Consider the following 22275-nt stretch of genomic DNA (forward strand, 5'->3'; position numbering starts at 1 on the left):
AGCGGGGCTGCGGCCGGGCCTCGCCCTCCCCGCCGCGCCCCCGCCCCGCCTGCGCTCCCCACGCCGCCCCGCGGGCCCAGGGCTCCCCCGGACGCCCCACGGCTGTGAGCCCCCGCCCCCGGCGCTGAGGGGCCCCCTGGATGCCCGCAGTGCCCCGCAGCTCCAGGGCCCTGCCCGCGCTCCATTGCCCCCCGGGCCCCTGCGCGCCCCCAGCCCCGCAAGGGCCCAGTCGGTGCCTCACGGGCCTGGCCACCTCTCTGGGCCCTGGCAGCACCTGCTGCCCGATAGCCACCGTGCGCCTGGCCTCGGGGGTGACCCTGCCAGGCGGGGCAGGCCCAGCCCGGTGCAGCCGCCCGCCCGCAGCCGCTGCCCACGTTAGCGGGGCACGTTGGGGTTGCAGCCCCCCCCACCGGCTGTGCCAGCCTGCCCAGCGGGACTGCCCGGGCCTGCAGGCCGCAGCATGGCAGCTGTGCAGGGCGTGCTCAGCATCGCAGGCGTAAGGGCCGGTGTTTGTGACGGCGGTATCTTTTCTCTGGCTGGAGACAGAGTCAAGCCTCAGTGGCAGACTGGGGAAAGCCTCACGCTTCAAAGTGCCTGTAAAGGAAGGAGGAGCCCTCCTGCACCGCTGCGACACGCACCCTCACGTACACCTCCTGGTGAGGATGGACTCCTCTGGTACCAGTGTGGCTCCTTCGCTCGCTCTTCAAAATCTTTCATTGGAAGCCAAGGAATTAAAATAAGAAAAAGCTGCCAATTCTTTTGGCGAGGCATTTCCTCAGTCTTGCCATTTTGCCCAAATGCTTTTGTCTGACTGCATCCCTGCCAGGGTTAATGCAACGCACATGGCTGATCCCGTACTGTTCCACACTCCCAGCGTCCTTCCCTTAATAATGTCTCCGGATAATAGCATCGGCCAGGGACTTCTTGCTGCAGGTAGAGTGACCACTGCTTTATTAGGAAGTACTGTCCCTTATATACAGTGCATGTTAGATTACAGTGCAGGAACAAGATACAGCTACTCTTGCCTTTTAAGTCTAAAAGCAGGGCAAGAGAAAGAGGGAAATGACAGCAATCTAAACAAGCTGTGTGCAACATACTGCTTTTCTAATTGATTCTGCAGCTTTCTTCCTCTTCCTCCTGCTGTCATCATCTCTGTACTAAGAGATCCACATCTTTTAATTTTTTCCTTTCACCCAGAAACTAGGCCCATATCTGGATAAAAAAAGAAATTCAGATTGAAACAAGCAGAGAAAAACTACCCAAGAGTCAGAGCTGTTAATCAATGCCATAGTCTTTCAAAGGAAGAGATAATAATTCATGCTGGTAATATTCAAAACCAGACTGGAGGAATCCCAAGGATGAGATAACAAGGCACAATCCCTCAGAAGCCCCCAGGGAATAGATAAAAATACCTAATTGGGTGGGTTTTTTTATCGCAGACATCTAAATTATTCAACCGCATTGTGCAAGCACATTCAGCAGATTGCTAACAGATCAGCCACGAAATCCTGCTGCACTTTGCATTGTGCTCCAAAACTGAACAACCCACTGAAATTAATGAGACAATTCTCCTCTCTCATGAGGTCAAACCAATTACATAGGCATAGCCAGAGGGTACTATCTGTAGTGGAAAAAAACAAAACAAAACAGTGCCTATCAAGTTCTGGTTACATAACCAAGTGCTTGTCTAGGCTCCTGGCAAGGCCCCGATATCATTAGCTGTTATTAACTGTCCTGTGCAAAGGCATCAGCTCTCGCAGGAGCCAAGAGAGTGCTGAAGTGGTTACAAAAGCACTTCACTTCTACGGCAGACAAATCTTGAGGTGGCCTTGAAGAGCTGTTCCTTTTGCAGGCTCAAGAACACAACACAGTGAGAGCTGATATTGTGAGGATTTTATTTGCAACTAAAAGGTCAAGCTCTGAAGAAAGTAATGGGCTCAGAGCAGCGCCAGGACAGCTTTTCAATTGGGTCCAGCTCCCTTACATCCTTGCCAAGGGAAGAAGAAGTTAATGCCCTGAGATAAGACCCTCGTCACAATATTGTTTAATTACATAAGGCTTCTAGTGAGCCTGAGATAAGAACAGGAATTTGTCCGCAGTCCAGCTGGGTGCGGCTGCTTAGATCATGTTGTGTATTAGAATGGGAACTAAAAGCATGGGTTTATTCGAGGTGGTTGTCACATCATTAGAACTGGAATGAGTAAACTGATACTGAGAACTGATTTAAAAGTTAGCTCTCTTTTTCATGTGAACAATACATTAACATTTTCCTGACAACAGTAGCCCTAAAGCTGTATCATTTCTCTTCAGATTGCATTAGGAACATTAATTGAGCCAAACTGTTACTCTGAAATCAGTAAGTAAATATTTTCAGAACTCTAATCAATGAAGAAACTGAAGCAGAGGGATGGATTGACTCACCTAAGACTACAGAATAAGATCAGCTTCAGCTCTAAAATTAGCAGACAAATCCCTTCCTAATTCTGTGTTCATACTTCTTGTGAAAAAGAACATTTTCCTTATTCCAGTTCACTTTCTTATAGATTAATTAGATCACAGATGACTGTCCAGATTCCTAACTAACACCTCATAGCAACAAAACCGGTACTTCCTATAAAAAAAGTGCCTCAAAAGTGCTTCATTTAAATAATTTTCCTGGATATTTATTCCATAAATCTGTTCATGCAGGTAAAATGTTTTGTCTTCAGATTTCCTAGACATTCTTAATTTCTAGATGATATGCTATTCTGTAGTTTTAACTTCGTGTTGATAGTTTATATTAATCCTTGATAATTTTGATTATCTCTATTTTGTAATCTCAAGATTCCCTGTTTCCCAGAAAAGTGTAACTTTGATCCTTACCTCTTCAGCATGGTTTTGGGTAATACAATACCCTCTAACACTTGGTGTGTGATTTCTTCCTTTGTTTTGTTTGTAATTCCTTACACATGGCTGAGTTTTATGTTAGCCTCTGGCTTGTGCCAGGGCTCTTGCATCGGGAAAGCATTGTAAGCGCTGTGACTGGGTCATGAGCAGCATTGTTTGCTAAAGGTAAAGCTGGGTACATACAGTCATCGTTTAGGTCAATTAGGTTTCATTCATCAGTTGGGAATGTGAAGTGACTGTTAAGGAGGGTGCAGTGCTTACTGACTTAGCCCCTTCTGCTGCTGAGGTACTTTTGCTCCCAGCTTTTTGTTTGGGATATTGTGTAGCAGGATGCCCACTGCCACGTTTTACCCCGCTGCATTTATTCACAGGATACCTTTGTAGCACTTGTGTCAGGGTGGGTTGGGGATTGAAGTGAGCGCATTGCTTGGCAGGGCGTGTTTACTTGATTATGTGTTGTATTCTGCAGGGTGTGTCGCTGACTGCATGAAGCATTAAACACAACTGCCGTTCAGGAAAAGGAAAAAACATTTTAGAGAATGAAGAGAAAATGTTATAAAGCATTTTAAAATATAAATAACAGCATGTGAGGAAGTCTTTCTGAAGGAACAGGATGGGCATGTAGGTGAAGAATTCAAATACAAGTGCTGTGCTAAGTATAATCAGTAATGAAAGCTCAGCCCTTCCTTTTAGGATTTTAGCAAGCTACATGTTGACAGAACTTTCCAAATACCAGGGAACAAAACAGCAAGCTTTAAGTCTTGTTGCAGTGTAGTATGTGTTTATCATTATCACATATGTTATGTCCATCGATTATCGTGAGACTGGACTTTAAATGGACAGTAGAATAAATTAGTATCTACTCAACTTACTATGCAAGGTCCTTCTTTGTTGAGTATCTGAGCTTTTTCCTTAAGAAGACGTAACAACCACCTCTCTTCTTCCTGCTTAATAGGCAAAAGAAATAATTTGAGTATTTGATAGATCACAGGGCTGGGTACAGCTGCTGTGTGTGTGTTTGAGTATGGAGAAGGGGGTCTGTGCAGCCGTGTGGCCTCTTCCTTGTCCTGCGACAGTGGGCAAGCACACAGTTGGGCAATGCTAAGGGGAATCTACTCCTCTTAAAGTCCCTAGAAAATTTACACTGTTTTTAATACGGCTTCTCTTAGTTTGCTTGTTTGCTTTACTTTTGGGTGCCAGGAATTTACTATGGGAAAGCCACAGTGAGCAGAACATGAACTCCACAAAGAAGTTTCAGCTCCTGTCACAGGCATACTTCAGGCTTTTGCAGCATTGCTATATTGATTAGTGCTTAGTGTATGTAGTTCAGGAAACAGCAAACGCATGAAAGGTCATGGCCAAAGGGAGTTGCAAGTTAACTGTTAACTAGAGCGAAGTCCTGTGGTAGGGGACTTTGAACACTAAAACAGAGGGCCAAATCTCAAAGAGGTTTGGGACTAGAAGCAAAGAAGAGTTGAGGTTTAGCACCTGATTTTCAAAGGGGAGTTAAACGCCTAAATTCCCTGCACACTTGAGAGGAATAGTTAGGAACTGAAAGACTTGAAGTGCCCTTAGCTAGTACACCATCTGGTGAGATGCCTACATCAGCCAGTAGGAAATACTTAGGAGAAGGGGACCTCTGAATTTCTCACTGTGAAAATCATACAGAACCAAAAAGTGTTTGTTTATGGGTTTAAGTAGCACATTTGGCATGGACACATGAATTAGTCTCCTCAGTGAAAATATGCCTGGGAGATAAGCCACCCCCTCTACTTTAAATACTCAACAAGTGTTGAAGAACATTGCCCTGGAAGCTGTTCTGGACTTTTGAACAGGGAGCGCTGTGAGAAACTTCAGAGCATTCAGGGGAAGGGAGGAAAATGTGCTCTGCCGAGCTTCTGGAAGGTGAGCCATGGTGTAACCAAGAGTGCAAAATTTCTTGTTGGAATAGGGTGCTTGGTTACGGCTCTTAGGTGGGAAACAGTGGTGGTATTGGGACTGGGATACTGGTGAAGGGGTCCGTGACTTACTAATGTTAAATACCTATAAGCACATAAGCACTCCTGGGAGTTCCCTTCTGCTGTGTACTTTAAGCCCTACTCAATCAGCATGCCTAGGAAACTGGGTTCGTAAGACCTTACTGGCAACCCCCCCCACACCTGATTTCTGGATGGACTTAGGCAAGAAGTAGCTGACAGAATTCAGCCCACCCAGAGCAGTGGGACTGCTGGGCACAAAAAGGCACCAGACCTTTTGGCGCCTGAAGAAGCTTTCACCAGAAACTGTAGGCACTTAACAGCATCTGACGTAGCTGAGGAGGGGAGGCAGAGCTTTCCTGGGTTGCTCTCATGAGCACAGGCGCCAGCAGTCTGCATAAGTTGCACTTCAGTGCCTGAGTGCTATTTTGGATCTCTCCCAGAGACCTTGCACCTGCATGGTCTCCGTGGGGATTCAGTGCAAAAGCTCAGCAGGGGCTAGGGATGCTAAGTGCCTGGCTTGCTGCATCAGGGAGGACCTTCTCAGGATGGATGGCTTCTTCCTAGGTATGAGCTGTGGAAGCCAGCTTGGGCATCCAAACGCAAGGTCAGGCTATGTTCAGGTCTCTGTCTAGCAGGGGGGAATGCTGTCCTGTGGCCAGCAATACATGGAAACCAGAATTTTTCAACAGAATGAGAATGTGAAGATTCAACGGCACTGGGTCATCACAAAGTCCCTCAGGCAGTATACAAGTTAACAAACCAAAACCTTGACAAGGAGGAATTTTTCAAAGAGGGCAGTGGAAGCTTTGTTGGAAGACTTGCCAAATCCTACAGCACTCTGTGGGCAGCCAGTCATGCTACGGCCCCTTAACAGGTTTTTACCCATCATTTGACCCATTGAAACCGACAGCGTGCGTGACATGTTGATTAGCACTTCACCGACTTGCTTTTGGCATGCTCCTCTGTGCTGCCTTATCAGCTTTCTCAGTGGTTTCCTCTAGATACTGTGTAGCATTCAGGGAGCTGAGTAAGCCCAGTGAGACATTTCAGGCAAGAGATACATGCTCTTTTTTAATCTTTTTCATAGTAAGATTATGGATTTTTAATTTCTTCTGCTGTGATTTACTAGCAGGCTGCCTCTTCGGCAAATGACACTTGCGTTTTCATCATTCTTGCTTGGTCGCTTGGCAGTTCTGTGATGGTGAGTGGATTGGGGAGGCTTTCTCAGTGCTAAAGAATCTGTTGCAGAAGTCAGGGTGTGGCTAGAGAAAATCTTTTATAAAGAGGTTTTATTAACCCTCTAACGAATGAAGCCTGAGGTTGCTGTCTCTGGCCTTGTGTTGGTTTCATGGACTCAACATTTCTGAAGTGTCATTGTTAGGGTATGATTTTTCAGTATCTGACCTCTAATTTGGCATGGGGTTAGTTTTGAGTGGTCAACTTCACATGACTTGCGATCTGGTCTAGCATCTCTCCTTGTTATTGGCTTCGGGGATCTGCCAGAGACTCCAAACTGGTGATTATCTCAACGTTTTGTCTCTAGCATATATGAGATGGAGTTGGAGAGAGAGAGTGCTGTAAGTACACAGAGCATGCAAAGAAGCGTGGAAAGACACAAAAGATGAGTGAGAAGTGAAGGCCCAGCAGAAGGGAACTGGGAAGACATCAGAGCAGATATCTGGGCAGGCTTGTGCAGGATCTTAGAGGTGAGTATAAGAAGTTTCAGCCTATGGCGGAAACTAAGAGGAGATGTATCTGGGGAGCTGATTAATTAAAAACAAAGCTCAGGTGGAAGATCCCTTTCAAATGACAGTGTGCATAATCAGAAATCACTAAACCAAAGTGACTTGAGCAAAGCAAAAGCAACAGATAAACATAGAAAATTCCCCCTTTCTTTAGAGGAAGGCAGGCGTAGCAGTCTCCAGGCTTCCCCCTTGCTGAAGGAGACCCCTTATACCCTGTCTCCTATGAGGCCACTTCATGGATTCTTGCTCAAGCCTCTCGCAGAAGAGCGAGCAAAATACTGCCCTCCTCGTGCTGTGATGATAAGCCTGCAGTGGCGTTAGCCAGGGTTTATTTTAATTGGAATTTTTTACTTTTTTCCTGGCACTTTAAAGTTTATGAACGGAAAGGATCAGTCTGACTCAGAGACTGGGCTACTTCCAAACATTAATCTTAGCTGCCATATGTTAATGTAGTTTGGCTCTGCTGCATCCTATGGTGTAAAGTAAGATGTCTGTACCCTTTCATCTCTGGTGTCAGAGGCTACTAAAGGGAATATGTCAGAGACATGGGCAGATTGTGAGTGCCTGACATGCAATCAGGCATTTCAAGAGATTGTGTGAGTAAGAAGGCCTAGTAATCATCCATATTCTGTTTTCCTGAAATCCATACTTTATCATTCTGCAACATTAGTTGCCAAAATGGTAATGTCCATGGAAATTCTTTGGCTTGTACTGACCCTAAAATCTATATATATTGGTTATCATAGTATTAAGCCCACGGTAATAAACCTTGGTGTGTTAGGTTGGGTTCAGTGGTACAATATTTAGCCCCTTCCTTTTTGGTTGGCTTCATAGTGTGGGTATAACAAATCCATAAACAAAGATGACTGTCCTGTTCATCATGGTTTTTCCAGCACTGAAACATGAGTCTCTCATCATTTGTGTTTCACTTTCTTCCATTCTGTCTCCCAAATGTTTCCATTCTGCGGCAACTCTTTTCAAATTTTATCCAGTCTTTGAGGGTGTACACTTAAAGTATTTGGTGCTTCCCAGCCCCTTCCTCATCTTCTTACTCATGCACTCTCTTCCCTGAAATCATCATGGGAACAACCTTAGGCAAAAAAAGAGAGAAGTTTCCAATTCTACTTATTTCAATGGAATTTCCCTGCTGCCCTTTTTCCATATCAGTGGATGTTTTTTACTAGTGACAGTAGTGTGAACAACGTCAGGAAGATGAAAACATCATTACAAGGGCATTCGCAAAGGCTAACATTAGCCTAATGAAACTAATTTTCCTAGATTCCCTCTCAAGCCTATGTGCAGGGAAAGGTTTCCTCCAGAGGCAACTCAGAGCAGTAACTTCATTCCATGGAGTACATAGGGTATCCAGAGAGATTAACTCATTAAGCCTAAAACTTAAAGGCTTAAAAAGATTGAAATCCACTCTCGTCCTCAGGGGGGTTACAGCAGATCTGTACCTAGCCCTGCTGTTGTAGATGTGTCGGCTTTTGTGCTCACGTGGAGAAAGATGGTGATGACTGGCTCACCGCTGGGTTATTGTACAGGACAACAACCCTCAGTTCTCTTCCCAGCTGTGCAGCTACTCTTCTAAGCAGTTCTGAGCCCTCTGGCCTTAGGTTTCTGCAAGGGAAATGATGTAAGTCATTATGTTAATTAATATAAACTTTCCTTCAGGAGGACAGACATTTGCTAGGCAGCTGATGGACATTCAACTACATCTAGCGCAGGCTTAAAGTTGAGAGATGGCTTGTGATAATGTGGGTTAACAATCAGTGAATGGATCTTTTCTGCTGCTAGACACACAACTTTCCCACATCGCAGGGAAATTTTATGTGCACATTTTACATTTTTCTATTTCCCCACTGCAGGCGCTGAAACAGCCAGAGCGACGTTTGTGAGCATATGACTGACGAACGGTACAGTACGTTCACTTGCTGCCCGGAGACTCGTCAGAGTGGCAAGTTGGAGCTGTAGAAGATAGAGATGACTCACGACTGGAGCTTTATGTAAATGAGGAACCTCTTCTGTTGCGTCCTGTTGTACCAATGAGGCCACGTAAAGTTCACGTCAGTGACGTTGCGCTCTCGTGTCCCCTCTGTCTTTGAGGCAGGGCAGGGAAATGGGGTAAGAGAGGTGTGGTTCCCCCAGCGGGGGCAATAGGTCAAAACTGGTAGTGAATCTGAATGTGAAACCCCTGGAACTGAAGATTCTTTCCCAGAACCGATGCCTGGAGAAAATTTGCTGTTGCCTTTTTCTGTCAATTGCAAAAGTGATTGAGTCTTTTGCCACTTACTGTAAATTCTGAGGGGGAGCCAGATAAGGGGGAAGCAGTGAACTTAGGCGAAGTGTTCTCTCCCTGGGAATCAATCAGTTTTAGTAAGATTTATGTATAATCTGTGACGTGGCTAACAAACTCATTTAGCTTATCCAAAGCATGAGAAAAGGTCCTGCTGCTAAGTGGTACAATACTTGCATGCCCTCTCCTAATGGCCTCATGTAGGCAGCATCTCCTAGGCAAGAGTGATGAGGAGGAGTAGAAGCATGAAAAAGCAGTGGAGCTGAATTGTGTCTATCTAAAGCCACAGATAATATGATTCCAGGTGGGGGGCCAAATTCTCTGACTCACCCACACAGAAATCACACTGAAGTTTAGTGAAGACAATGGAATTGATCTAGTGTAAAACTGGTATGAGAGAGGAGAATGCCAACCTCCAAAATGTTGCCTTCCTTAGCTGTCTTATTTCTAGGGTGCCACGAGTCATGTGTATGTATGTTGCCAGCAGATATAGCATAGTCTGACTACCGCAGATGACTCCAGAGAGGTATGAAAAAGCCGACAAACTAGAAAGGATTTGTCTTGCGTTAGGTATGTTGTTTAAAATCAGAAGGAAGATTTAATTGACCCCAGTGTGAGTTTTGCTTGACTAAGGACTTAGTAACTGAAATGAGAGATGAAAAAAAATCTGCCTTGCTACCCCAGAGCTCACAGAAGAGTGACTCTCTGTATTTACTCTAATTCTGTTCAAACAGATGTAACTTGCCTCAAATAGTTTCAGAGCCCGTATCAATATTTCTTAGTATTCAGCATGTTTCTTCTTATTATGATTCTGTTCCTTTATCTGTAGATATTATCTGACCAAAACACTATAAAATATTTTTCTCATCCATTACAGTCATCCTAATTAGATAATGCTCAGTATGTTTAGTTTATTTACCTTTGTCTTGTTTTTTCCTTTTCTAATTCATTCAGACATCAGCTGTGGCAACCAGTCCTACCTATTTTAACCCTACTCTTGTTAGTATTGTGGCTATGGAATTGATGGGTGTTTTGGCTTCCAGAGAAGTCTGCAGGAAACTTCCCAGACAGATGAATTGATTCAACTCTTGCTTCTCACTGAGCTTAAAGGTCAGTCTTATGATGCCATGAGTTCTTCCATAAGCTAAGTCCTTCATATATTTTTGCTCTTCTCATCACCTGTTCTCCACTCTGTCCCACGATGTAATGGCTGATAATTGTGCTCTTTCCAATGGTGTATCTCCTGGTCCATTGAAGGTAGGACTTTTTTCTCAGCAGAAAGCTGACTCATAAAGTATGCTGCCTTCTAAGCTTAGAAAAAGTGAGTCACTAATGGATTTTTCATTATACATTCAAGTACCATAGACTGAAATTTTGTCCTACCAGTCTAATCCTGAGGTAGTGTTTGGGAGTCTTTTTGATTTGGTATTTTAGTTATGTCTCAGAGAGGCTTTGTGAGATACAAAAGAACGCTGTACAAGGAGATGTTTTTTATTATATGCTATGAGTATTCTCACTAACTTCAGCAGCGCCATGGTTTCACTCTTTGTGTGCGGTGTGCTTCCCTAACTAAAACACCACAAAACTCCCTTTACACCTGCATCATGACATGTTCAGCATCTGCTTTCACCTAACACAAATAGTCTACGGTTGTTTTTTCAGAGCTGTGTGAGAGCTGAGGAGGCTGGGACATAACTAAAATAATGTGAATCGCTTTGGTGCTATTGTATTAATAGCAATAGTCCTTTTGTTTGGGCAATGCTGATTTGGTGATCTTTTAGACACTTAGTGAAGATTGACCAGTTGTCATGATGGCCCATGACAGAAAGCTAAATGCTATTATTTCTGTTTTATGAACAAGGGAATTAAGGTTGGAGGAGATTAAGTTGTGATAGGGAGGTAATGGAAGTATTGTGGATGGAACCCAGAAGCCCTGTACTTTTTTTCCCCCCAGTGCAACAGTATTTTTTATCAAAGATTTTGCTGTCTTTGCAGTCACTGCTATTTAACTTCGAGTGATGTCAATGTGAATGAGCATCTGGCAGAATCTGTGTAGAGCTGCAACATAGCCTGCAATTCACAGGAGCATACCAGCTTTTGCCTGTCCGTGTTGTATTCTGTTAAAATAGTTTTGCAGGGTATTTTGAGGGGGGAGGTCTGAATCTCTCTGATTCTGACAGGAGCTGCTATTTAAAACCATGTGATGAAGGTGAAAAAGGGGTTCTGTTAGGGTAGTTGCTTTGTTCTTCATTACACAAAAGTGGATATGCTGCAATGACAAGTTTGTAAATCATAGTTAGTTCCGTTCTCACACCACCCAATAACCTTACAATCTCTCTGTCAACTTCCTGAAGACTTTGGGAAGCTATAATTTGTGATAAAAATGGGAGTTAAAATGTTACGTGTATCTCAGAGCTGAAAATTTGTGGCTGGCTGACCTTTTCATTTTGAGCAAATGCACTCATTTCCTTTACGTTGCTTACTGTTTCCCTCTGAAGCTTGGCATAATAGGAAATCCTCCATGATTGTTCTCCTTAATCAGTGGCTCCATTGTGCCGGCTCCTGTTCCTTTCAGTGAGCAGTGCAGAGGATCTCGCCATGCTCCTAATGGGCATCGCTCTCTGTGCTGTCAAGCCTGAGTGCCCCAGAAACTCAGACGTTTCAGTTCAGCTGCCGTGGATGAGAGAACACCATGAGCTGGGTGTGCTAAATTCAGTATGCTGTCAGAATAAGGAAACAGCCCCCTGATTTTCAGTTTAGAAAAAAAGAAAAAACAAGAACTGGGTTTTACAGTGATATTTCCCGTGTTTGGGATTAGTCTTAGATGAATAATGAAAATGAAGAGTTCATAAATTTAGGTTTTGCTTCATTTCCATATGTGGGGTAATATCATTTGTTGTCATGTCATTGCTATTATTTGCATAGTCATCTGACAATTATAAAGAAGGCATATGAATCTTTAGGACAAATAACTTCTCCAGAAATATATTCTGAAATGCCTACTAATTATGACTAGCACATCATTTTTCATTTTCTCATTTCATTCTCTGTGTCATCCAGTCAAGGGACTGAAGTTCAATGTTGTGAATGTACACCACAAATCACAGATGGTAGCACTGATATACATAACTCTTGCTAAAAATTAGGTGAGTATTTAGAAATAAAAGATGTATTGGCAATACCTTACAACAGTTTGTGGAATTGAAGAAAGACTAAAGTTGCCAAAAATATTATTTGTATTGGTAACCTCTACTTCGTAAAGCATAACATAAACAAACACACAGTGACGGGCTGGTGCTCAGGAAGAGCTGATGGTTCCCCAAATCTTATCTTATGCTTCCTGTTGCACCACAGTGGTGTTGACATCACGTTCCTGCACATGCAACATGCAAAAAGCTGTTAGTGTTAGCACAAACAGTTTTTGCTTGTTGCTATTGATTTTCTGCTGTTCTGTTTTTCTCTGACAAAGTGGGGAGCCAGGTAGTCAGTCAGTCATTGCAGACATTTCACCGTACATCCAGATTTTTGCTTTCCTATCATATGGCTTTCAAGTGCAGCTTGCAATAAAAAAGATAGAGCAGTGTTCAGAGGACTTTAGACAGTGTAACCAATTACTTATGCAGAAAGTTCCCAGAAAAGACTGAGGCAGCTTGTATGACAGTATGGTACACAAAAATGGCATAACACCACCAGGATATGGCTTCATGCATTTATACTGGAGTCAAATCTCTAGGGAAATGAGGTTAGTGGCGGCGATGATGATAATAATACATAATGCATGCTCCCCTTGGATCTTGGCTGACTATCAAGACAGACTTCCTGATGATGAGATGCATATGTCTGCCTCCAGTCTCTTCAAGGTATCTGCAAGGCACCACTTTTTGCAATTACAATGGACTGCAGATGAGAACATGCACCATAAGAAGCAATCCAGGAGCATTTATCCCAGACTTCTGTCTCTGATTTCCATAATCGTTCTCATCTCAACTTCTCAGACATTAGCAAGCCAAATCTCAGAACAGCTCTGTCAAGTGGTGACAGTGGTGGCAATGGCAACCCAGAAGCCTGGAGGTTTTTAGTTTTGCCCATCATGCTGTGCCTCGTTTGCATGAGGGTGAGACAAGAGGGTGAGAGCTCCCTGTCACATCACGCTCATAATAGATGGGGTCACTGAATGTACCTCCTTGGCTGCCAGTAGGGACCGCGGGTCTGCAAGAGCCTGTTACCAAGGGATTCTTCATGAAGACTGCAGAAAGCACCTGCCCCAAGCTGTGCAGCCATTGTCTGGGGAAGTGGCTTTCTGCCAATTGCCAAACATAACTGAAGCAAGGCCACAGCGATGTTTGTGGCTTTTCTGTTGGCCTTGTAGCTGGCAATGCCACGCTGCTTCAGGTAGAAAAGACAAAGGGCAGCCCTGCGGGGGAGCACTGCTTTGGTTGCAAAAAGGCTCACCCCAGACCGCTGCTCTCCTCTGTCATTCAGCTTCTGCTGGCTCTGTCTCTCCCAGTGAAATGGGACCAACTGCGTTCCCCTTCCTCCCAGGTGCTATTGAAGCTATTCTGGTTTCTAAGAGAAGAACAAAAAGCATCTCAACACACCGGCACATCTACAGAAATACCTTCTTTGCTGTTGCAAGGAACACCAAGTTTATAATAAGTCATTAAACAAGATAAATAGACCTTGGCAAAAGCAGAACAGATCTTCCCCAACACACGGACTTATAACCCTGGTGTATGTCAACACATCTCAGTGCACTCAGGCATCACTTAAAAATATTTCTTCATCTGCTAAAAAGCAAATGGAAGCTGGGATTTGCCCTAATTTGGGATTAGAATATACTTCTGTGCACTCCTGTCTAATCACGTACTCACCTGAGGTTGGACTGAATGTTTGTTTTGGTTTATTTTTCACTTATTTGATAATGAAGAAACACGTGCTGCTTGGCCTGTCCTCTCTGACTCTCAGGCTGGTTTTCTGTTGCTGATTTTCATAATTTTATCATTGGTCTCGTGACACTGAGCTGTTCATGTTTAATCATAAGTGCATTTAACATTCTACATGACTTGTTTAGATAATGTACAAATGAAAATAACCTTTGTTCAAGGCATTTAGTATCAATTCTTTTTTTCATAAGCCGCTGTTAATCAGTGTTGTAAAACGGGATGATTTTTCATGACATTAATGTTAGAGATTGATTCTAGATCCATTCCACATGAATTTCTTTGTCCCAGCTACACTAAGAAACGAGCAGGACTTGCCCCTCCGGTCTCTCCAAGAAGGGAAGAAAGTTTCTCGAGCACATAGAGCACTAGCAGGGCAGCATGCACGAAGCCTGGATCAGTAGATCACTCTCAAGTGAAATTTTAAAGGAGCTTTGTTACCTAATTCCTGTTGATAGCTTCTGAAAACCTTCACGATCTCATCCTTCGACTGCATTAAACTGTCAAATAGAAACAGTAGATGATATCTCAGAAAGTCAGTGAAAGTGCCAGCTTCCCAAGCCTGTGAGATGCTCGAGGCAGTGACAATGAGTGCTGCTTGGGCGGCCTGGGGCAGAGCCCTGTGTTTTGCCTTCAGGAGCATTTGAAAGAGGAAGGGGGAAAGAGTGCTCATGGGCACCTCTAAGGAAGCCCTCTCCTCCAGTGGGAACTTGCCTGGCAGACAGAACAGCTTTAGACTCCACTGGATACATCTGCCAGCTCATCTCTCTGTCTGTCTACATATAATGCCCTGGCACTGTAATTGCCACATAAACCATCAGGCATCACTTTTGCCAGAGGTTTTTTTCCCCCAGCCTTTGAAAACAAAGTTAAATATAACTATCTTTCTCCTACAGACAGAGAAACCAAGGTACACTGAAGGACTTGTACAAGGTTATGTAGCAAGTCACAGGCAGTAAATCACCAGGTGTCCTGATTTCCTCTCACCCATATGAATCCCTAGAACTCACTATCTCCTATAATAAAGCTTAGCTCAGAGTCTTATTTTGAAATATAATTAATATGCAAAGTGCTTTGATCCCCTTTGATGAAAGATTCTGTGTAATTTGCTATCATATTATAAAGTAATACCTCTAAATGTTACGCAGCAGTAGAATGAAATACGGATAATTCGTTTGCTATTTTTAGTGAAAAAACTGAGTATTTTACTCCAGCAGTTTTAGGTTACAGTCATTTTCAAGAGCAAAGCTGTGAGGTTGCTGCTGCTGTTGAAACATTTAGAAAGTGAGGATTAGCAAACATACAGTGTGTTCTGGGATAACTGGCTTTGGAGGGGTGAGATCCCCCAAGAGGATGACTAACAGCAGGATGTTGGACATAATTTGCATGTTCTCTGACTCTGCTGCAATCATTTGTGTATTGGATACTTGAATTAAACATTACACAGAAAGTCGCCCTCTTGCCAAGCTGACAGCCCTGCTGAACAGTGCATAGCCCTTGGATGGGGGCTCAAGGAGGAGGGCTGATGTTATTTCAAGCAATGGTTAGTGTTGGGTTCAAAAAGAAATAACTCTGTGTGTGAGAGGACTTGTAAGTTGTCAATGAATACTCTCAGGGTTTATTTACTCATTCTGCACCAGTATCCTGCTAGCTCTGACTTTCAGTTTTTTTGCATTTGCTTCTGTTCTTTTCCTGTGGTGAACTTGATGCTGTTGATAGGTGCCATAAATCATCCCTACATGCTCAAATGCTTTCACTGTACAGGAGGTTCAGCGTGGGCAGTGGCAGATTTCCCTTGCTCTGCCTGCTGAGGCTGCCTCTGGTTTTCCGTAAGGAGACAAGAGAGTTCCCTGCTCTCATTGCAGCCTACTTGAACTAGGTTTCCTCACTGACAGGACACCAGCAAGTGCTTTTTCTACTACCCTGCTTAGAAAAAAGGACTAATAAAGACCCCCAAACTCATTTTTGTGGATCACCTGTCTGGGAGGCAAGATCTGAACAGCACCTCCCATCACAGCTAGCCTCTCTGAGAAATCGTCTTCCACATATAAAAGTTTCAATAAGAGAAATACTGATCACGTATTTCCCCTTTTAAACATTATTTTTTCTGTCAGTACTGATGGTAAAAAAACAAACAAAGAAAAGGAAATGTTCAAAACTAACTGACAGAGTGCACTCATCTAATCATCTAATTAGCTTTCTTGCTGATTGTCACACTACCTTGCTGTACCCTGGCTTAAAAGTCAAGATCTTTGGGGCAATGACTGTGTTTTACTGGCTCATGTGTTTGTACAGGTCCCTGGCAGTACCCTAACTCAGACAAAAATCCCATCGGCAGGTGATGCGAGCTGCCCATGGTGTGCAGACTCTGAAAGTTGCTGGGTTGTTTGCAAAAGTTTTTGAGCCGTCGGGTCACAGTTGAGGTGTTGGGGCTCCTGTGGGTCTGGCTGCCAGTCGTGTACAGCACTCAGTGCAGCTGGCAAAGCCAGGGGTGGTGGTCAGGTTCTGCTCCTACTGTGTGCTCAGGCACCCTCCTGAATTCTCTTTCCCAACTGAAAATGTTGGCTTTAGTAGCAAGTTCCAGTAGGTTGAACTCATTCCTGCTGCTTTCTTCTGCTTAGGATGGGTTACCACTGGAATACCAATGACAGTGGGAACCATTTTATCAAATGCAATCTTCCAAAACCTGTTTTTCAGTTGTGGTCCATCGGAAAGACATGAACAATTTTCTTCAGTATTTCCCCCAAAGAGCTCAAACCTTTTAGTTAAGAATTATTCATTAGACCACATTCACATTTCCCTTCCCTTCCCTTCCCTTCCCTTCCCTTCCCTTCCCTACCCTTCATTCCTTGCATTGGGCTAAATGCATGGTGAGAAAGCAAAGTAGAAAGCACCACTGGGAAGGCAATACAATGACAACAAAAGAAAAGTCTGTAAAAGGAAATCAAACCCATCTACTCAGTGAGGTTTCCCTCTGTGACAGTAAATACTGAAGTTTTCTTAAAGAAGTAGTAACAAGGTTGACTGGGAAGATGTTCCTTTCATTTCCACCCTAGGGGGAGGTCAGCAGTTTGGAAACTTGCAGCAGCCGCTGTTGTCCTGGATGTGCCCACTCTGAGCTTCTGCAGAGAGGAGGGGTTGTGATCCAACCCCAAATCATGTATTACTGCTGGTCACAGCTTGGGGGGCTGCAGCGTTGACCGAGCCTTTCCAGCTCCGTCGCCTATATATCCAGGCACCTCAATTCCATGTACTGGTGGGTCATTCAGCACAGAGGTGTGAGGGGGAGAGAGAAGGGTGGAGAGTGGACCTGGAGTCCAGCTCTGCTTGCTTCGCAGACCATGACACATTTCTTCGGTAAGCTGCAAGCCCTCCATAGCAGAGCTAAGCCAGCAGTGAGGAATGTGCACAGATCTTCAGTGGGCGCAGCCACAGCAGCATTTCTCCACTTGTACTTCTCACATTATTACTGTGGCTCATGGTGCCTCTACCATCTCCCTCTGAGCCACACTTCTCACCATACCATGCATTAGGTTCTGAGATGGCAGGTGCCACCTATACCCTAACTTGGTTTTAGAGTCTGAATTGAAGCTGCAAAACCCCAGGTGCCACTGAGAACCTTTGTACCTTTCCCTGTGGAATGAATGACATTTTTCTCTCCCTGTGCTCTGGACAGAGCTGGACGCCGCTGGCTGACCATCAGGGCTTTCGATGCAAAATGTGTTACGATGGGTAATGCTAGATCTGCTTTTCTTATCTAAGTCCCAAATGCCTCTGAGGCTGGTGTGTTTCTGGGCAGATGACCATGTGCCTCGCGAGCAATGCCAGTAGAAATCAGAACGTCTCATCTCCATTCAGAGTTACAGAGGCAAGGATCTGTTCACGTAGTTGCCTACTCTCCTTCTCCCTAAGCCAGACTCCTACCTGGTGTAAATCAACATTTTTCCATTGACTCTAACCCACTATTCCCAAACAGATTTACCAGGAAGACTACAAGCACTCCACTCCCAACCTTCCCCAGGTGCGCTGCTTGGCACGGCACGTGCTGCTGGTTTGGTGCTGGGGAAGCGACTCTGTGGTCCCCACAGTCCCACGGTGGCTCTGTACAGTACCCTGACGGACTCAAGGAGAGCTGCACACGTTTACAGCAGACAAGAGACTGGCCCAGAGCAGTAATTCAGATATTTTGTCGCTGACGCTTTATAAACAAAAGTCATTGGTTTCAGCATAACATGCTATCCTCCTATTTCTAAGTAAAAGATACATCACAAAGTCCTCAGGGGGAAGGGTTGTGAGTAATAGCAATGGCACAGAGCCTGAAGCCCAACCAGCATGCCAAACAATATTCCAAGAAGATATTTCTAAGTTACAGAAATTGCGTAAGAGTGATTATTATTTTTAAAGTAGAGAAAACGAAGTCCAGTTTCTAAAAAAGCAAACACATATTTTTAGCCTTGCTGGTCTCTTGATCTTACACTAATGGGAACCATCTGTGCTGGGACTGGCTGACGTTCCTGGTAAATAACCTTTCACTGCAACATTCCAGATGTTTCAAAGGCTTCTTTGCGAAGAAGTGTTTGTCTCCCTGCCTGTCACTCTCCCTTTCTGCCTTTCCTGTCCATGTTTACTTCGAGAATATACATTCTTTTATTAAAAAGCTTTTGTTAAAAATAGCTTGTCAGGATTTTGGCTAATCTTCGTTATGATTCTTGCTTGCTAACGGAGAATGAAAGCTTTCATTCCTTAGTGCTGAAAGACTTAAAATGGAGTTTTGAGAAGGAAGCTGAAAGATTTAGAGTAAAAACCACACCAAAAAATTAGTCGGTGATGGATTTCTTCCTCGTTTTGATCCCTCTGAGGATTCCAGCTATTGAACAGACACATTTTTTTTTGGTATTGAGAGTTTTTAATGTGACAAACTTGTATGGAATATACAGATGTCCTTTATAGGAACAAGATACTTCACTACAAACCTTTTGTAACTCATTATGTAAAATACTCTTGTGGTTTGCTTTGCTGCCTCTGCTGTGCTATATCCTGGTGGTGACTGCCTTTCCTATGTGAAGGAAAACATTCCTGAACACATGGGTCACTTTTTTGTCCTAGCGGAGCTAAGTTGAGCCAGAATGATGGAAGGAAAGTAGGGAGATTTTAAACCATCCTTTAAACTTTCTGTTATCTCCACCTAGAGTCTGCCTGAAATCTGATGTGTTACAGCTTCATTAATGCTGCAACTTGGGCTCAGGTACAATTAGATAAAAAAAGCTGTGCTTCCAGTGTCAAACCTCCTACTCAGGTCTCCAACGTGATGCCTGTATCATTAGCTAACGGCATGCTACTCAGGAGCAACGAACCTTTTGACGCATACTCGCCAGTGGGTAATTCCTTTGTTTTAAAATCTTTATGTCACTGCTGAGTGTAAAAGCTCTAGGAGGTAAAGGAGAGTCTGTCTTTTGGTTTCTGAAGGATTTGGGGTTATAAGGCTGCGCAGTGCTCTGCTGTGGCTAGGGCATTGCGATTGCAATTGCAGCAAAGTCTGGTTGTCCAAGGCTGGGACATGCAGCAGAGCTGAGCAAGTGCGGGGTTTTTAGAAAGCCATCCCTTTGTTCTTTTGTTACCCGTTATCAAATCTGTTTCATAAAAAAGGCTTCCTGAGCTTGGGTTTTTTGTGTGTGTGTTAATACTGGTAATATGATTTAAATATTCTGATGATTCATTTTCAGTCCAGAGAGCTGAATCAGCCATGTAGAACATAACTTGCTTCTCCCAAACCACTACCTTTTCCATCCTTTCTCGTCATTTCTATATGAGGATGATTCATGCTCCTCTTGTATTTACCATGTGAGAATATGCCCGATTCCTTTAGCTAATTTCACTTCTTGTTCTTCTTCTTCAAGAAAAAAGAAAGAAGAGCACTGAGGAAAACGAAGTGGCTGCTGGTTGATGTGACATATCCCACCGGTGGACCTGGCTGGCATGTGAACTGCACTTGCACCAGACAGAGAAGAAAAAAAGGAGAAAAAAATACCTTGTATTATTAAACTGATCAGAGCCCAAACTGCAAAATTCAGCCCCTGGCTCATATCTCACGTGTTTTTGAAATTCTGGGTGTTCAAGTGAGGAGTTGTGTTCAAATATAACTCCAGTATAGTGATCTTATTTTTGCTTGTTTAAAAGAAGTTCCTTATGTTAGTTAGCTATTCAATTCTAATCTGTTTTCTCTGAAGTGTGATTATGGTTGTGAGTGGCTCAACCAATTAACTGGGAGGGTGGAGTTAATTATTGATTTACCTGATTACACATGACGGCTTTCTGCTCTCAGAGGTGGCCATGAGATATATGAGAACATAAAGAAAGCTTTGTGGCAGGTCTTGAGATGACATTTGGATGCTTCTCCCTGCTGTCTGTGGTGCTGTGCTTCTCAGCATAACTTTGTGGCAATCAGATCAGTTTTAAAATCGGAGAGTGTCTGTGCATTCCCTTTCTCGCTGCCAGTGCAGCCTCTTACCAGACCCAGGGCTCCCTGGCTGCTGCCCCCACTTGGGGCTCGGCAGGGTCCCGGTCCACATGAAGCTGTGACCATCCCACGATGGGACTGTCCGGCTGCTTGAGCCATCCAGGGGCTGCCACGCTTGAAGGAAAGTCTCCCCCAGCTTTTACCCACTTCCATTTTAGTGCTTCCCTCAGCCTGCTGCTTTTATGGGATGCCTTCTCCCTTTATTGCAAGGTTTGTTTTTTTTTATACCACAGCAGCTGTAAAAAAAAAAAAATTAAAAAAAGGAGGAAAAAAAAGCTCTTTAAGAAGTGAATTCATGCAAGCGTCCCTTTGACTGGGCCTCTATCTAAACAGAGCTTAGCATTTTGTATGGCAGCCGAGGTGAAATCACAGCTTGTGATGGGCTCCAAGAGCCGCAGGGCGTCTGGCCACATGTGTGGCCACCCCCCAGGAGAAATGTCCCATGTTTGGGCAAATTTGTTTGAGCCAATGCTGCTGTATGACTTCATTCCTCATTCATCCCCATCAAGAAACAGTTTGTCCAATGCTTTGGAGAAAGACGGCATGAACGCTTGCTAGACTCACCTGAAGGTTTCCCAACAAGGCAATGAGATCAGCTCAACGCTGAGTTTTATCGGGTCAAATGGGGCATGAGCAATGCTGACAAGTCATGAGTGGCCATGATAAGGCATTTCATGGACAAAGAAATGGGTCGTTAGATCCATCTCCTGGCTATCATGTCCTGTCCCACTCGAGGTGACATTCAGAGGACGCTATACAGTGAGTCACTCTGCCCCGTATGTTCTCATATACTTTTGAAAACAACAGTGGGCCAAAGTTTGGCTTTTTCCACAGCCTAAAGGTTTTCATATTCAAAACAGTCAAGTGTTATTCTCTCCTATGACTAATACTGTGTTTTCACTAACCGCTATTACACACAAACATCACCTCACTGTATCACATGAGAGAATCATGTCATATTGCAAATATTTTAACAAACTGCATAGTAGAAAATGAATAAGCAGTTCTGTATTTACTGATATGGGGGTATTTTTTAACAGTTACAAATGAAATAGGAAGATTGGCTATAAACACCTTGGAAGCTCACGCTAAGAAAGCACAGAAAAAGGTGCATGAATAACGAAGGGACTCGGATGGAGTGTGTGCAATGTAACAGCCACTGGAATTGCTTTGTGCTTTGCTTCCCTTATGAGTTTCTTTATTTTTTTACATCCTGTTATGAAGTGTCACTCTTGGGTCTCCACACTGAGTTACTCCATAGTCCAAGAATGGGAATTGTGGCTTTAGATAACAGCAACCTCACGTTATTTCTGACAGTTTACAGTTGCTTTTGCTGTTACATCCTCCCCTTCTGTCCCCTCAGCAAATTACCACTTTCAACACCACTAGACACTGAGGCAAATTTAGACAGTAGGATGCAGGAATGGTGCAGCCGAGCAGAGTGAGCGCGCCGGCAGGGGCTGCCTTCTGGGTCCTTGGTTCCTGCACTTAGCACAGGACTTCAGGAGGAGGCAGAACTACCTTTCCATCACCTCTGCAGCTTTCAGTGCTGACAGTCCTAGATTATTCCAAGCTGCCTACATCCACCCAAAGTTATTCTTGAGCTGGGAGCAGTTAGTACATGTGGGGACTCTGAGCATGAAACTCTTTCTCACAGTAGCTGTTGTACTGGCTCTACAGACCCTTGCACCCACAAGCTGGTGGGAAGAGAGGTAGCTATAGGTAATGAAGAACAGGTTTGCACTCCCTCCAGGACAGGTAACAAGATGCCAGACTCCAGCTGTACCCCTTCCAGCTCTGCTCCATCCTAATGGGCACAAGGCAGCACAATCCCAGGCTCAGAATCAGCCCCTCTGCCCTTCTGTTGGTTACTGTGTGCCATGCACATTCATGAAGCCTTCGTCTCTCTGTA

General features: G+C 44.1%; 1 protein-coding gene and 1 long non-coding RNA gene across 2 annotated transcripts in view; one reads left to right on the forward strand and one right to left on the reverse strand.

The window, feature by feature from the left end:
• The window catches only part of ERGIC1 (endoplasmic reticulum-golgi intermediate compartment 1), a 62800-nt gene extending 59912 nt beyond the window's left edge, over window positions 1-2888 (reverse strand). The window contains exon 1 of the mRNA XM_037398798.1: window positions 2863-2888. Within this exon, the coding sequence (XP_037254695.1) occupies window positions 2863-2873 (11 nt within the window). The 5' untranslated portion in view covers window positions 2874-2888. The remainder of the gene's footprint in view (window positions 1-2862) is intronic.
• On the forward strand, window positions 29-20567 carry LOC119152970. Its single transcript, XR_005105994.1, has 4 exons — window positions 29-644; window positions 8479-8676; window positions 9861-10016; window positions 19744-20567. It is a non-coding gene; the product is annotated as an uncharacterized LOC119152970 (long non-coding RNA).
• The last annotated feature ends 1708 nt before the right edge of the window (window positions 20568-22275 follow it).

The sequence above is a fragment of the Falco rusticolus genome, chromosome 8 (genome assembly GCF_015220075.1).
Source record: "Falco rusticolus isolate bFalRus1 chromosome 8, bFalRus1.pri, whole genome shotgun sequence".
NCBI lineage: Eukaryota > Metazoa > Chordata > Aves > Falconiformes > Falconidae > Falco > Falco rusticolus.